Source organism: Lissotriton vulgaris, chromosome 2_1, assembly GCF_964263255.1.
Source record: "Lissotriton vulgaris chromosome 2_1, aLisVul1.2, whole genome shotgun sequence".
NCBI classification, from domain to species: domain Eukaryota; kingdom Metazoa; phylum Chordata; class Amphibia; order Caudata; family Salamandridae; genus Lissotriton; species Lissotriton vulgaris.
In genome coordinates, this window is record NC_141687.1 from 1,324,901,047 (window position 1) to 1,324,917,972 (window position 16,926).

Here is a 16,926-nt window from a genome sequence, read left to right on the forward strand (position 1 = left end):
GACATTTACCAAAGTTCTAGGATCACTCTATATTCTTATCATACAAGCACAACGACTTTATGTTGCCCATATAACCACCTCAGTAAACTGTAGTAGGTGTTCACTATGATTGCTGTAGTGGTATTCGGCCACTTTCACAGTCTTGCATTTACAGCAAGGGTAACACTTGAGATGCTTTCCAGCGGTCAACGATAACCACCCCAGAGGCACTCCCATGGCCTGTGTTCGTTTTCTGTGCCTCAATTGCAAGAGATTTCAGTGATTCAGTCAGAGTAAATGCATTTAAAATACACCACCTATTCACAGATACATTCACCTACATATTAGAAGTGAAATCATTCTTGCAGTTGTTATGAAGCTGTTGAGAACATCATCATCTTATACATTTCATTATTGTAGAGTACCGTTATTTTCTTAGATACCTCTGTTGGTATGCTTTATACTGGGAGATGTCAATTGCAAGCAAGAGATAAAATCCAGAGCATACATTGCTGCCTTCTCTTTGCTTCTCTACATTTCTGCATGCATTCCTTTCACAGAGATACCATGTTGTAGGAGCGGACAAGCCATGAAATCCATGGACGGGGGTGAGCTGGAGCTAAACCAGTGGCCTGGCTTGGTCCTAAGAGCCACAACATGAGCTGATCCGCCAAAATATTTGGCATGTAAATCAAACAGCAAATCACATTTAAAAATGTGATAGACTCTTTAAAATTCTGGAAATTTCACAGAAGATTGTTACTTCGGAATGGGTATTTAAAGGAATACATTAGATTATATGACTGTTTGTAGGCACAGTCTCTGAAAGTAACAGGTTCTAAACAAAACTGCATTTGTGAGGGAAAGCCTGTTTTTTGCCTGGTTTTATTTTGGTTTGCCGAGCCATAGCCAGACATTTGACCTGAACCATGCTCCGCTTGCCCACCTCTACTGTGCTCATTTGGTAGATTTTTCAATAGAACACAGTATAATAGGTAAAGATGAGATTGTATTTGCAGTATTTGACTGCAGTGAACAATGCTGCACTGTCATCATTGTTGTAGATGTTCTTGATTTAGTAGTCGGATTTTTTTTCCTTTAACTGATGGACATTTTGTGGGTGTAGCATAGAATTTTCTGAGATGAGGGCTATGGGTGAATGTGTGGCGTGTCTGGTATTTTTTGCCTTTACTTATTAGCTGGAATTCTATCCTTGTGTTTAAGGGAGCATTCAATGTTGGTGATTTAGTTTCACTGTCTTGAGGGGGATAAGTCTGTTGGAGTTAAAGAAAGCCTGAAGTGTAAAGGCTTTCAAGAAGTGTGTTAAATTGTTAATCTTGTTTTGAGATAAATCAGCCAATTTCTGTTGATCAACGTGGATAGGGACATTTTTGAAACACCAGGTGGTCATTGTCACGGAAAATAGTAAATGTATATATTCCGTTGAATATAAATATGCCAGCATCACTCTTTGCTATGAGACTTCTTTATTCAGTAGACAAATGCATTGTCTTAACAACTGTGACATCTCCACATTTGAGGTTTCCATTACATAATGTGTTGTTCAATTGGGCGTTTAAGTCATCAATTTTAGTGAAATTCTGAAAGGTGGTTGAAAGATATTTGAAATGATAAAAACGAGGCTGGGGTTATGTTAAAGGACTATGGAGATGAACGATGTATCAAACTCTAACATGAAAGCTGAAGCATAATTAATTTGATGCTCTAAAGACTTTGAGGTCTGTTAAATCTTTAAATTGCTTAATTATGGGAATCTTCTGTTGTCCATATTTGTTTCTTGAGTAACAAACTCCATGGTTGGCTTTGCTTTTGTTTCCCCACAATTTTAGGGCTGTCCCTGTGAAAGGTTTTTGTTTCATCTCATTAATTTCATTGTTATTCAGTCTATAGAACAAACACAGTAGGTCAGACTGCTTATTTTTGTTTTTCTTCCCCGTTGCTAAGAAAACATATTAAACCCAGGTGTTCCCAGATATGTGTTGCATGGCCATTGTGTACAAAACAATGAAAATTGCAATCTACTCTCATTTACAGCTATCAGAGCTCTATAGGAAGGACATGTTGTTCTTAAATAATGTATTCATTAAAATGTTTATACTATTAGTCAAGCCTCTCGTCTGCCACTCAAACCTGTGCTACACATATGCACTTTTTCCAAAGTTGTAACTTTCATGCTGTGCAGATGTTCAGGGCCGGACTGGCCATAGCGGGCAACAGGCAAACCCCCGGTGTGCCGCACAGGTGGGGGCCGGTTTTGGGCCCCTGGGGGCCGTTTTTGTTACAGGGCTGTTTTTGCAGCATAGCTGCAAAATCGGCCCTGTACCAAAACCGGCCGAAAACCGACCCCGGCAAAGAGCTTGGTGGCACCTCCAACCCCCCGAGTGGGGAGGGGGGGCTGGCCAAGCACTTTGCCAGGGCCGGTTGTGGTTCCCAGTCCCGCCCTGCAGATGTTTGGATAAGTAAGCTGAATTTGGGAGCCCATCTTTGATTTGGGCAGTGTATTGTGGAGAAGGTACTCGTACAGCAAGTACCTCTCTCTGCCTCAGTTACTAACTTATAAGAATGTCAGTCTTAAAATATTATGAGCCGTGCGCAAGCATGGGCTGGGTATCCATCTTCAGCAGTGCGTGGTAAACTCTCAGCTGTGCTTGTGGGCTTCCGTGGTTAAAGATATTGGAGTGCTTCATTACGGTTTTCAGGAAATTTAGTGTTTTTGTGGGCAGCCGATTGCCTCTAGCATATTACCTGCACAACTGGTTTCAGGTTCTTTGCAACCAACATTGTTCATCTTCAGTTTACCTCTGCGCATATTAATTGGCCTACGCCAACAATGATTATCCTCTTGCACCCAGCTGGAATGACAAACTCACATTTAAATATTGTCTGTACTCATCCACTCTATCTTTTATTGAGAGGTTAGTTTCTTTTTTCCATCAGGACTTCTTTACTCTAATTTCGGCCATGGGCATTTCTCAAATTACCTCTAGAATATTAGTCTTGTTTATGTTGCCAAAGTCCTCTTTCTTCAATCCAGGATAGCGCTTAGTGAATTTGCAAGATTAATTCCAAGTTCACAAGTTTTTGACATCTCTCTGTTGGCAAGGAGTTTCATTGATTGCCACTCCCAACTCTCATGCAGCTTATGACCACCTGTATTATCCACCAGGGTAAGCATGCTGATACTCAAAGCTGACGAAATTAAATCTGAGTTGCACAGTAGAGCCTAATGTCAACTATGGATTGCAAGACTCCACAAAGTGAAACATTCCAATATTTTTCTGGAGTTGTGTTTTTCTAATATCCTGAGTGTCACTCATTGGTGCTATGTTTTCGGAGTCGGCTAAAAAATGGATCTCGAACCATTGAACCAATGTTTGAATTTGGCTCCATACTCTCTTGAAGTATTTCTACTACATTTTGTATTCACCAGTTTGTGTGGTGTCTTGTCTTTCTGTTTTAGTTTAAGTTCCTGTAAAAATATTCATGTGTATTATTAGGCATTTATTGTTGTTTACTGTAATATCTCTAATCAGTCTGTGTACCAGTAAATATACATACAGTGGAAGTATATTAGAAGGTGGCTGTGTGTATGATTATGAATTATTTGCTGCTTTGTTCTGCTGCTTGACACACCCTTCTGCCAAGTCTCTGTACATGTCATGGTACTTAGTCTTGTTGTTGTGAGTTTAACAATGTCACATTATTTCACAGCAAACCAAGGAAAAGGTGAAGCTTCTGATTCAGCTTGCAGACAGCTTCGTGGAGAAAGGACATGTCCATGCCACAGAGCTAAAGAAGTGGGTCACCACGGTGAACAAGCACTACCGCGACTTCTCTCTGAGGATGGGAAAGTACCGCTTCACACTGGAAAAAGCTCTGGGAATCAATCCTGAGGTACGAAAGGGACAGCGGAAGGCTGATATTAAGGAAGGCCCAGTATCATCTTATGGATTTTTTAGCCTAGGGCAGGACATATTTCCAGGACCCATGTTCGGAACAACTTTAAATTTTATTCCACATTTTCTTCTTATTCAAGTCCACATGATGCCGAACAATAGAATTATACTTAAGCCTTCAGAAATGGGGTCATATTAAAACCACTGAATTGAGTCTTGCCCAATGTGTCAAACATTGTTAGGATTACACCGGGTAGAGAGAGAGAGAGAGACGGAGAGAGAGGTAGGGAGAGAAAGAGGGCGAATGGTTGAGATAAAGAAATAGACAGAGGTGAGATAAATAGAGAGATAGATCACTTTCCCAGGTAGCCCCTTGGAAGGTGAGGGCCCTGAGCAATAGGGCACTCTGACCATGCCTTAAAATGTCTCTGGGATAGCCATCCACCATTTCCTACAATGAAGGAAATAGACATGTCGTCATGAATACTGGCTATCTTAGTGATTGTTAGTTTTCAGCAAATATTAACCTGCAGTAATTTAAACTTGTTTTTTAGGATTTTTGTTTAATCAATGATGAAACTTGACACTTGCCCCGATTTGTGGGATAATTAAAGTACTGGGTGTTTGTACATATGATTGATCAAAGCTACTAGTAGGTCTTGTAAGCTGCTGTGTGCCCTGTGTCATAAATGTATGTAATAGTTTAGTTTGGAGGCAGTTGATCTGCAACATTTTTCTAAGGGGTCAATTTTTTTTTTAAACCAGTTTCCGCATTTATTAGCGATTTGCCAAGTTATGTCATGTAGACTTTTGCACCCATGTGAAGTTGTAGTAGTGTGCCATCCGAGTTAACCCCTGATCGGAAATACACATTAGTTTAATCATGAACACGCAAGAACAGAAGTATTTTCCAAGACATCCATATGGTAATATCAAATTGACCAAAACTCAGGTTTTGCTTTCATAAGTTGTTTTTGCTTCTTGTCCGAATGTCCGAATTAAAGCACAAGAAGCATCCTGTATGGCATGTACTGCTCTCTTCCAATCTCAAAAGTGAGGCCATAACGTTTGTTTAATTTAAGGGACAATAATAATCTGATAATCATTAAATACATAAGAAGCAATGCAAATTGTGTAAAAAAAGACATTTTTAGATTTTGTGCTCTGCTTTCCACTTTACGTGTGCGAGATTGCTTTCTAATATAATTTTTGAAGCAACACAGTTCTTGCATCCAAAAACTTGGCAGAATATCGTAATTGTATTCTTTCTTTTGTGACAGAACTTTTAATATTCATTAAATTACATGGCATGAATCGCCCTTTTCCACTCAAGTTGTCCAAAATTTCTTTCTAATGTGACATGATCACATATGAGTACATTCACATATTACTTCTCACAACCAAAGATGCTAGAGCAGTCCTATTTCAGTGTTCACTTTGACCAACATCATTCGAGTCACTCAGCTTTACAAACTTTCCTCAACTGCTCCAGAATGTGCCACTTCTGGACCTATCTGTGTCAAACCGATCACAATTTCCCATTTCACATCTTGTATCAAGTTCCCTAAGTGGAATGCAGAAAAATTCATGATATCTTAATCAATGTTGACTTTTGCAACTCTACAAACTGTTATAATCATTTTCATCCCAAATCTATGACATTTTTTTAACAGTGCGAATCTGATTACATTTTACTGAGTGTTGTTAAAAATAAAGAAGTAGTTAATCATTATTTCCACTTAATTTTGTAAGAGGCTCTCTTACCTGTTACAAGAGCAAAATATTTTTGTGGGTCTCGCATTCCAACACAATGCTCTCATATAGACACCTTCTTGATATCTATAGGATGTGAATGAAACTGGACGGTGTCTGTAAATAGCTTTGAATGGCAGTATATAAAATGACCAAGCCGGATGTTCCTAGGAATGGGTTTCACCTAGAGTTAGTGAGGGACAGAAGTGGAAAACGTAAATGTTTTAGTAAAGAAGGAAGACTGTAACCTCAAACTAGCAAGCATAAAATTACCGTTTTCAAGACTTTTCAAGACAGAGCAATTCATTAAATGTTAGTTGAGACAGATGTGAGTGTAATAAGTTATTTCTTTCTTATAGAAACATGAAACTTAAGGTCGACATAAAGAACATCAACTCTGGACTGTGCAAAAGACATAGCGGTTACTAGTTGCAGAAGTTAGGAAACAATACAGGCAATGGAGGCTGAGATAGTGGAACAGGGACAGCCTTACCTCAAGTCACACAATAAGACAATCGCACAGAAAATGCTCACACTTGACATGAACTTATACTAATAGAATCTGTCTCCAAGCAGTGAAGGTATCTTGGATCAACACATATCTAATATCAAATGTGGGCTTGGCCTCCAGAAAATCACCCATCTATAATGCCTATCCAGATTGTTCAATTCATCTGTAATTCTTTCCCATCAGTGCAGGTCTACCTAGCTGGCCAGTGACACATCCTTAAATATTAACTGGAAAGCTTCTGATTGCCCGCCACATGCACATACTGATAATGTCCCCTGCTGCCTCCTAAAAGTGCCTCCTTGCAGGACAGTAAATGACCACTTCCTTTGGAGACTTATTCTTTTTCTTGATAAGCCAATGGTGCTGACCCAGAGTTGGCAATACGGGATGCATGAGTCCGACTGCCCCATATTTGGTGCTACCAGATCACTCTTTATGTCACCTATCGCCAGAAAGATTATGACCGAATACCAACAGCTAGTGTAATTAAGCTTTTGAAAAGAAGCCCATTGAAGGGATTGAGTGAGGTTGGAAACTTGAACCAAGGTCCGTTTTCGGTTCAAGTTTGCCTTACATAATATTAAAAGCAGACTGTGTTGTAAGGTGAATAACACTGTGAAGAGTTGGCATTGGTAGGTACACGTATCCCATGTGAGCCCACCATGGATAGATATTAAACACACTCTGAATTAAGATCTTTGTGTTGAGTTTGGACAATATTAGCCGAAGATATCCTGTGATTTGTAAATGTGGCCTTGTCCATGAACTCTTTGTTGATGTCCCACTTTACAGGATAACAAGGACCTGGAATTGGATATCGTCCCAGCGATCCTCACCGACCCGGAAGTGAAGCTACGAGATGCCAGCCACGAAGTTAATGAAGAGAAGAGAAAGTCTGCCCGGAAAAAAGAGTATGTCCTGAAACCCAGAGCCATCCTTACTTGAGAATAAGTGTCCACAGTTATAATTCAAATGCAATGAATCATCATCATATGCACGCCAACACTAAAGTGTTGAGATTGGCATACAAAGAAGTAAACTAAATCAGCTGCAAATATAATCCCATATGCTAGAAATATCAGCGTTTCTGTTGTGTGTATATAGAAAAACAGCACATTTACAAAATATCTTTTGACAATTTATCACTTTTTGTTCCAGGTTCATAATGGCTGAGCTTCTTCAGACTGAGAAGGCGTATGTCCGGGACTTGCATGAGTGTCTAGAGGTAAGCTTTTTGCAACGTTTACTCTAAACATTAAAAATAGTTTTTCATAAGAAGCTACTACACTGTATTTTCCCACAGTTGTTAATTCAAATTAATTCATCTCCAAAATTACAAAATATTTCACTTACATCTCAAGTGAGCTGCTTTAATTGTGAGCAGGATGTTCTGATCCCAAATTGCAATTCCGAACTTGGCGAGAGGATGTTCAAGATTAGAGTCTCCTCTCTCAAGAGTAAACTAAGACAGCAAAAACCCTTGTGGCCTCACTGAGGGAATAGATATCCTGTAGGTAAATGTGTGAGGGCAAAAAGAAGTGCATGAAACAGTAAGTGTGTCTGTGAGTGTTTGAGTCGGTGTGTTCAATGAAGGTGTGTGCTCAAGTTGAGTGGCATAGCAAGTGTACGATTACATTTTTATTTATTTATTTATAAAGTTTTCTTTAGCGCAAACCAGACTCAAGGTAGGGTAACTGAGCGCTTTACATGTTGAGCAAGGTATGACTAGCACATTTGGTACCAACAAAGCATACAAAAACAACGCATACAAGTAACAACAAAGCATAATAGAGTTTGGGGGATAAAGGGAGAGTAGAGACCTGGTCAAAACAAAAGGAGTCAATTCGAAATTGTGCAAGTCTCCGCTTCGAAATATCAAAGGACGGAAAGTATAGATGAGTTTGAAGTTGTAAGCTGGTGTGGTGTTTGTGCGGATTTTAAGGGAGGAATTTGCTCATCAAGAATGATTTTGCTTCCTTTTTGAAGAGGGGCGTCGAGGTGATTTCTCTGATGAATGGCGGAAGCGAGTTCCAAATTCTTGGTGCCGCTCCAGAAAATGGTCTGTCGGAGGTTTTAGTCTTGTTGAACCGTGAGGGTTTCAGGAGTAGATTATCTGCACTCCTAGAATGTCTGTTTTCTCCAGATAGTGTACGTTTTGGGGCTAGGAACTGCGGGGTGTTCTGGTGTAGCACCTTGTGAGTATTGCAAGCAATCTTTAGGTGAATACGAGCTTCATAGGGTAGCCAGTTGAGTGCCTTCAGGTGTGGCGATATGTGGTCAAATTTCCTCGATCCTGTTATGAGTCTTGCTGCGGCGCTAAGACAGGCTTTTAGAGAGGCGGTAGAGATTTTGGGAAGCCCTGAAAGGGTGGAGCATCCGTACTCCAGCCTTGAAATGACTAAGGACTGAACTGCAGTTTTGAGGTCAAGGATCACAATGAATGACTCATTTTTCTGAGATAGCTGAGGTGAAATCGGGCATTTTTTCGCCATCAAGTTAATGTGAGTTTGCATGTTAAGGTTCTTATCCAGTGTGATTCCAAGTGATACTGTGGAGTCCACTAACATTGGCGTGCAATTCAGAGCAGTGATCATTTTGGCCCATTCCTTTATTTCTTGTGAGTTATTAGGGGGGGAGATTAAAAGAAATTCCGTTTCTTGTGAGTTTAGCTTAAGGAAGTTGGTCGTTAGCCCTTGGACGTTTTTTTCGAGAGCTAGATTCATTAACTTTATCTCTTCAATGGAGGTGATTTTAATGTACAGTTGAGGGTCGTCTGCGTACATGTGGTAGGAGATATTCGCCTGCTGTAGTAGATTATTATTATTAAGGGGCATTTATAGAGCGCTTGGTTACGCAGAATGCGTGTCCCCGCGCTGAACTGTAACACTCTGAAGGAGAAGTAAGGGGGGGAGCCCACTTATTTAGAAAAGAGGTGAGTTTTTAATTTCCTCCGGAAACTAGATTCGGAGGGGTCCAAACGGAGATTAAGTGGTAGAGCATTAAGTGGTAGATCAGTGAGTGGTTCGACATATAAGTTGAATAGTGTGGGTGATAGGGTAGAACCTTGTGATACTCCTAGTAAGTTAGGTGAGGATATAGAAAGAATCTTGTCGGTCTTGCCTCCATGTCCATTCAGTTGATCTGAGTTTGCGTCTCTCATCATTCAGTAACAATTTACACAAATGTCCCTGTAGGAGTTGTTTAAACAATATTCAATAAATTTCAATGTTACCACTTATTAAACAGGGGCAAGGAAAACAGATTTAAACTGTTTTTTATTATTCAAAATATTCTTTTTGTCTTTTTTCTTCCTTATACTTTTTCATACACAAATCTAAAATATGGCAACAGAAATACTACTATGTTGACAGGAAATATTCTCTGTAGTATCAGGCAACTTTTGCTATACACATGAAAAAATAAATATCATGTACAAAACGGTACTTATCACGATGTAGTCATTTAGCAATCAAATAATGATACAAAAATGAACAAAACGTTGCCAAGCATCGACGTTTCGGTCCTTAGTTGGTTAAAACAATCCATAGGACCATCTTCAGGACCATGCGCTGCACATATTAATCCAGGACCTCCAGCCGGAAGTCATGAGGTTATGCACTGCATTAACCTAATGTCTACAAATTATGTCAATATCTCCAGAAATATCGTTTCTTGTGTACCAGATGCAAAATTCGGGCGTTTGTCCAAAATAATCACGTCACTCAATGGCGTGAAGGAAGCACCGCCGTTGCAGACCAGACCGATCCTCGGACGCTGATACGGATCGGTCTGGTCTGCAACGGCGGTCAAGACAAAAAGAATATTTTGAATAATAAAAAACAGTTTAAATCTGTTTTCCTTGCTCCTGTTTAATAATTGAACACTTTTGTGGCAACGTTGAAATTTATTGAATATTGTTTAAACAACTCCTACAGGGACATTTGTGTAAATTGTTATTGATAATACCCAGACCCTTTGGGAATATTGGGTGGCTATGTTGTGTGTAAATATCTCATCATTCAGGGCTTCGCTGAACCATGGGTTTTTATCCTTGTCTGGAATTCTTTTGAGTTTTGGCGGAGCGGCTTGGTCGAATATTTCAGTCATCGTAGAGTTATAGTGAGCAGTGAGGGCAGTGACGTCTGCTATGTTATTGGGGGGTAAGAGCCTTCTCACATTGGAAGGCAAGATTGTTCCAGTTGATGTTCTTTGTGTCTCGTATCCATTGTTTAGGTTTAATTTGTTGTGGGAAGATTTTCTTGTTACAGCATGGGATTTGGAAGGTGATTATGTAATGGTCTGACCAGTCACAGGGGGTAATCGAGATCGATTCAATAGTATTTTGTTTAGAAATGAGCCAGTCGAGAGTAGCACCCTTTGTGTGAGTAGGCTTTGAGACAGCTTGGATCAGGGAGTGATCAGCAAGGAAGCTATTGAGGGCGTTGACCTGCTTGTCCAGTGTGTTCTCCCAATGGAGATTGAAATTGCCAAGGAATATGTCATTAGAGTGAGGGGAGAGTTTGCAGTGATGATTTCCATATGTTGTTCTGTGAAAATTGTGTTTTGACCTGGAGGATGGTAGAATATATGTAATTTGAGGGAGTGGTTACTTGATGAATTCACAGAGATCCCAAGGTATTCACAGGAGTCCAGGGGTTCCGAGTGAAATTTTGCGATGGTGATGTCAGATCGATGTATGCAGGCTAAGCCTCCGCTTATTTTGGGTGATCTGTCTAATCTAATGATGTTGTAGTCTGGAGGGACCAAAAGGTCTAGGCATGGTGAAGATGATTCCTTGAGCCATGTTTCAGTGAGGATGATTATATCCATTTTCATGCTAAGGACGAAGTCGGCAATGTCAGAGGCGTGTTTAGGGTCTGAACGGCAGTTTAATAGAAGGCAAGAGATCTGGTTTGAGGAATTCTTTAGAATAGGCTCCTGGTTATCTTGGTTTGGGGTTATAGAGTGAAAATTATTCTGGTTTATTCCTCTATGGATTGGATGGGATGTTCTGCATGCGTTGATGGAGGCTAGGCGGATAGCGTGTTCCTCTTTGTCTATAACATGGTCGGATGGATTTTCGTATAGCAATAGCAGTGTTTGTATTTCCTGGTCCGTAATGTAGTTGGAGAGTTTGTGTGTGCGCAAGTGTTGATTGTTTAGAGGTAGGGGGGAAAGTTTTTGTCACGTTGTCGACTGTCTTTAGAGAGTTTTTAAGATGCTTATGTTTAGTAAGAGATTTTTCAACAAGTTGTAAAATGGTTCTGATTTCTATGATAAAGTTTTGGAGGTTCCTAGAGGTGAGGTATGAGGTCTTGAGTTAATCTTGTACAATCTGCTGATGAGGCGGGGGAGTCTGGATATTGGGTGTTGGGTGTCTATACATTGACCCTCACGGGTGAGTAGCGCGTTCTATAAATTTATTGATTGATTGATTGGTCAATGCACTTGACTGGTATTTATGGAAGTGAGTACTTTAATGAGTGCGAGTTTTGCCAGTGCATTAGTGTTTGTGTGTTTCAGTGAGTGCATAAATATCTTTTTTGTGTATTTGAGTCAGCACTAGACTAGAGTGAAAGTCTGAGTATCAGAGTGAATACATTAGTGTGTGGAATGATCTCCAGTATGCACACTGGTGGGTGTGTCATTTAGTGGCCACATGACCATACTGAATTAGTGAGCTAGTTTATAAATGGATATATGAGTAGTATTTTAGAGCACCCACAGGGTGTGTGTACACGTGTTAGTCATTAACAGGGTCTGTATTGAGTGGTGAAGACCAGAGTGAAATGTGGCATTACCAAAAACTGAAAAAATGATATTTGTTCAATAGTATCTGGGGCATGAATGGAAGAGAGGAAGGTGTTAGTATGGTTTTTGCTTCAAACTTTTCTCTTAATTAGACACCCTCTGGTTATGTTTTTTTCTTAAAATGTGTGCAGTCTGGGTAGTCATCTCAGAGTATAACGAGAAAACAGTCCTGACCCCAGTTAATCTGCCTCTATGCACCTCCACTGGGGGTCTTAAGAAGAGAGCTAGAGGTTCCATGCAGTACCCAAAGGTGTTTGAAAAACACTCCTTAGTAATGCTCTCACACAGTAGAGGCCCAGAGTCCCTAGACTCTTTTGAAACCCTATTTAAATTCCACGGAAATGCTGCAATTGGCCAACCACACACATCATTAGATATCAGTAGGACGCCTTGGGAGCAAGTTTAGCAAGCAAGCCCCGTCCTCTCAGGTGGGACTTTAGGAGCTTGATCATTGAAAGTATTATCATCCTTAACTTTTGTAGGCAGTCCTCCGCATGTGCCATGTTTTGCTGTAATATGACAAGCATTGACATCATATGTATTGATTTCCATCATATGCCAGGGGTCACATTGAAATGTTAGGGCTCACCATTATATGCCAGCGATTGCTGCTATACATCCTTTATTATTGTTAAATACATTTTATACATCCATAAGGCAGTCTACAATGCATTAAATAGGTGAATAATAATTATTATTGACATGATAAAAAATTAACACATTCCTATTTGATATTTCCACAGTGGCAATAGGCTTTATGAAACAAAACTAAGTCCTAATATGATATGTTTAAAAAAGGTAAATCTAATTTTAAAGTAAAAACTGCTTACTAAATCATCCTAGAATGAGAATGTCCTTAAACCCAAATGACACAACACCATAACACGGAAATGTGAATATCATAAGGAAATCTCTAACAGATCCCCTCTACGAGGGCTAGCAAGTTGAGCTGGATGGAGGATAATAGGCATAGAATACTTTCTCTATTTTAGACCCCCAGTCTAAATTGGCAGCATTCTATAATACCTGAAGACTGTCTTACTGGTGCTTATGATATTCTCAAAACTAGTTTGGACGCCAGGCTGTCATTTCCAAGGATTCTAATGAAAAGTGGTACTTTAACCGCTTATACTCCAGTTATATTATTTAGTACAAATAGTCAGTTTTATATTTTCTTGGATTAGGGCTACAAGTGGTTTTGCAAAAGTTGTTTCCTTTGGCTTGCTATGCTGCTTTTATGACTCCAATAACATTTGTGTAATTACTGTTGACCAAACTGTGACAAGGCACAGACCTTCTTCGTGGTTGTCTTTATTCTATCTCTCCCATCCCCTTTCTCAACATATCTAGGCAAATGACCCCACTATTATTTTCATGTTATTGAAACTTAAATGATCTTTACCTGGCTGATGAGCCCATAACTAGTGCAACACTGGTCCTGTTTGCTTGTGTTCTAGTTCAGGAAGTACCTGGCTTGGCAGTTCGGTTTGGACTGTTGCTAATGGAGCAGGGTCAAGAATGATGTGCGTATAACAGGGTCCAAACGGAGGTGGCATAGTGTGCAAAATACCAATAGATTGGGTTGCGGCTCAAGTGAAAACCAGTGATTGAGATTAATTCAAGCATTCCATCCATCACTGTTTTGTATACTTATTGTAATAGTGACCATGTCAGACAAGATAACATCAGTGGCCACCCTATGCAAGATTACCAGCAACAACCACCTCCGTGCATTTGTAAGGGTAACCAGCAGCAATATAACAAGCATTGGCATAGCCAATAGGTCTCGCTTTTGGGACCTTATAAGTATTTAGTTTTGCAGCACAATATCCTTGGTGCAACAACATCAGCTGTTTTATGGCTAAACCTTGTACCTTATAAGCGTTTAGCCATGCAACAGTTGATGTTGTTGCACCAAGGATATTGTGCTGCATAACTAAATACTTATAAGGTCCCTAAAGTGAGACCTATTGGCAATGCCAATGCTTGTCATTGGTTGTTCCCTGAGCTCCCTGCCATAAGCACCGCTTTGGCACATCATGCTAGCAACCAATGACGGCTATTACAATTGTCTAAGCATTTGTCTTTCTCTCTCTTCACAGCCCTCAAGCACTCTGAGGTGGTTAACACTGCCAGGCGCTACAGCAGACTGTAAATAAATATGCACAAACAGACTGGTCATTTCAAAGTATAAAAAGCTCTGAATAAAGCTAGTCTTTCTGTAATGACGGTGCTATACAGTGCGAAGACATGCACATACACAATTTTAAAATGTTCAAGATCTTATAAGTAAGCAGCTACCTACGTCATTATCATATAAAATCTCTTTATTGATGTCATAACTACAATTTCAAAGTTGGTTTATTAACCTTCTTGCTTTTTCAAATTTGCTTGTAGATGCACCATTTGCCCACTCTTATTCAGAAGGGGACCCATATGGGTGTGTCGCATTGCTTATTTTTCATTCTGCAATTTCACTAAATTTCATGAAACTGTGAAAAATTGTATTGTGTAGCGAAATGTGGTTTGGCAGTATAAGTTGTGTTACTTTTTAACGAAAGTGTTGCCCCTCACATAAAAAGTCTTGCTAAATATAAGCAAAAATGTCTCTTGGCGAGACAGTTTCCATGTGGAATGGGCTTAGCTGGCAACTTGTAAGGCTTATTTTTTTACATGAGGTGCATCCTCACTTAATAAAATGATAAAAAAATATTTCCTGTAAAATTTCTAGAAAATGTGTGTGCCACGTGAATTTCGCCAGCATCATTAACATGTTGGACAGCACTAGTAATGTCCGGTTAACAGCTGTGTAGCATTGTTTGTCATGTAAAAGAACAAGTGTGGCTCCCAAGCCGGACAAAGCCATGAATGCATATGCATTTTGAAACAAAGACATACCCTTGATGACATACATTTGTTAGGTGAGGGTAGCATTGTACAAAACAAATACCCTTTCACAGGACGCTGCCTGCTAAAGCAGTAGGCAGACCTCTCTTGTATGTACCACTACCAGCACCCGAGGTGCCCACTTTGGCAGGGTATGCCGTGCCAGTAAGGTGTTTGGCATACCATTTTGTTGTATTGCAAAACTAGAAACTACAAGTTTTGTGGCATCAGGCGCTCACTAGTCATAAGGTTCAGCTTCTGCAAATCTCTTTTCTTGCCTTTCCCCAAAAAATTGAAAGTGAAAGAGGAAAGGATGTGGCATAAGGGCCAGAGCTACCGCTGTCGAAATGGGGAACAATGTTCGAGTCTCGTGGGAGGCTCAACGTCCTGTGATTCTGGGCCTTTCACTTAATCTCGCAGAGCCTAAAAAACGAATGTATCCTTGTATAATGAATCAGAATTTTTATTAATCATGAAAACCTTTACAAGATGAGAGAAAATGCGTGAAACAAATATAAAAGCAGATTAAAAAAAATTCACGTGCGGCATCGAAAGACTCTTTTAAAGACGTGTCTAAAAAGCTGTGTGCTATCCGTGCCATTCAATGCCATCTTTCAAAACGAACGCACCAGTGCCAACAATGCATTTCAAAATTGTCCTTAATGGTACAACAAAGTGCGAGGGGAAAGTGGCAGTGCTTAACAAGCGCAGGCACCTCGCGCTGAAGGTTTAAAAACAAGCCAATATCCTACAAGTCGTCTGTGCACTACCAAGCCCAGCCAATCTAATCTGACTCAGGCTATGATGCGCATCCATCTTAAGCTTGCTGCTAGAAAGCATCTCAGCAATGACGTGCTGGGTTACTAAAATGCGACCATTAACAATTAACATTCATGCATGGGTGCTTCTCACAGCAGTACAGAGCAAACTCTGCCCTCTACATCCCCGACAATGACAAATCAAAAAACTACTCTGAACTCTTTCGAGCGTGCGCCGTTCCCCATGTTGATGAAAGACTGAACAGAATATGGACAAGTAAAACCTTACTATTCTTCCCCCAGCACGAGGCTTACACACTGTTGTAACCTACTGTGTCCCATCAAAGGCTACACAGTCTTCAATGACTGGCAACTCTAGCACTAGAACTCTGCACACTCGTCTGAACCAACACCAGAGAGCGCCAGGGAGCCACTGAGCTACATCAAATGCCACAACAGTAGACGTGAGCATGGGTGTTGAGACCCATATTGGGACAAAGCCTGTGAAAGAAGCCTGGGAGTTGTGTACGTACGTGTTGTTTGTGTGTGTGAGTGAGAGAGAGTGAGAGCGCACACGCTGGGGAGGCGTGCTATCATACAGAAACCCGATCCTTCTGCAGAGAACAGGGGTATCGGGCCATGACGAGAGGAAAGCCAGATTGCGGCTATGCGCGTACCTGTGCGCATAACTGCACGCTCTAGGCCAGACGAAAAACGTGTTGTCTGATTTTTAAAGCCCACTCACTAAATGTCTCACCAGACCAGCGCATGCGCTGGCTCAGACTAGACCTAAAAAGGTGTCATCAATTTGGAATGCCTTTACATGGCAGATGTAAGACCACCACAGCTTTGGAGCCTCTGGCTCCAAGGCAAAAACAACATTAGTACTATTGTATGATTTAGCACTCAAATATCAGCTTTAAATATATTTTGAAAATGCATTTTTCTCCAAACACCAGCTCATTAGTTCTGAAACTAGACACATTTTCATCTCCGAAACATGTTTTTCAGTTCTGGGATACATATAGTAATTCAACCAAACAAAAACTTCTAATTTACCAGGCTGGGCTGCACACAGGAAAACTTCTTCCATGTAGCTGTAGAGCTAGCTGTAGCTCCCGAGCTATTAATTGGAGAAGCCTGGTGGAGAGCATCTTCCTTAAATCTTTCCCACCACTTTAGCCTACACCATAAATCTTTCTGCCCCAACCAGTCACTCCTAAACCCCTCACCACTAAATCCTCCACCCTAGTCCTTTACCCTACTTTAAAAATCTTATTTCACATATTTTTAGTGAAATATTTTCAAAGTA

At 40.3% G+C, this 16,926-nt stretch overlaps 1 protein-coding gene across 6 annotated transcripts in view; it reads left to right on the forward strand.

Annotated features, from left to right (window-relative positions):
- KALRN (kalirin RhoGEF kinase) overlaps positions 1-16,926 on the forward strand; it is a 1,626,736-nt gene that overhangs the window by 1,090,446 nt on the left and 519,364 nt on the right. For all 6 annotated transcript variants that reach the window (XM_086957084.1, XM_086957086.1, XM_086957088.1 and 3 more), the window contains exons 22-24: positions 3,712-3,894; positions 6,952-7,070; positions 7,318-7,384. In XM_086957084.1, the coding sequence (XP_086813210.1) occupies positions 3,712-3,894; positions 6,952-7,070; positions 7,318-7,384 (369 nt within the window). The remainder of the gene's footprint in view (positions 1-3,711; positions 3,895-6,951; positions 7,071-7,317; positions 7,385-16,926) is intronic.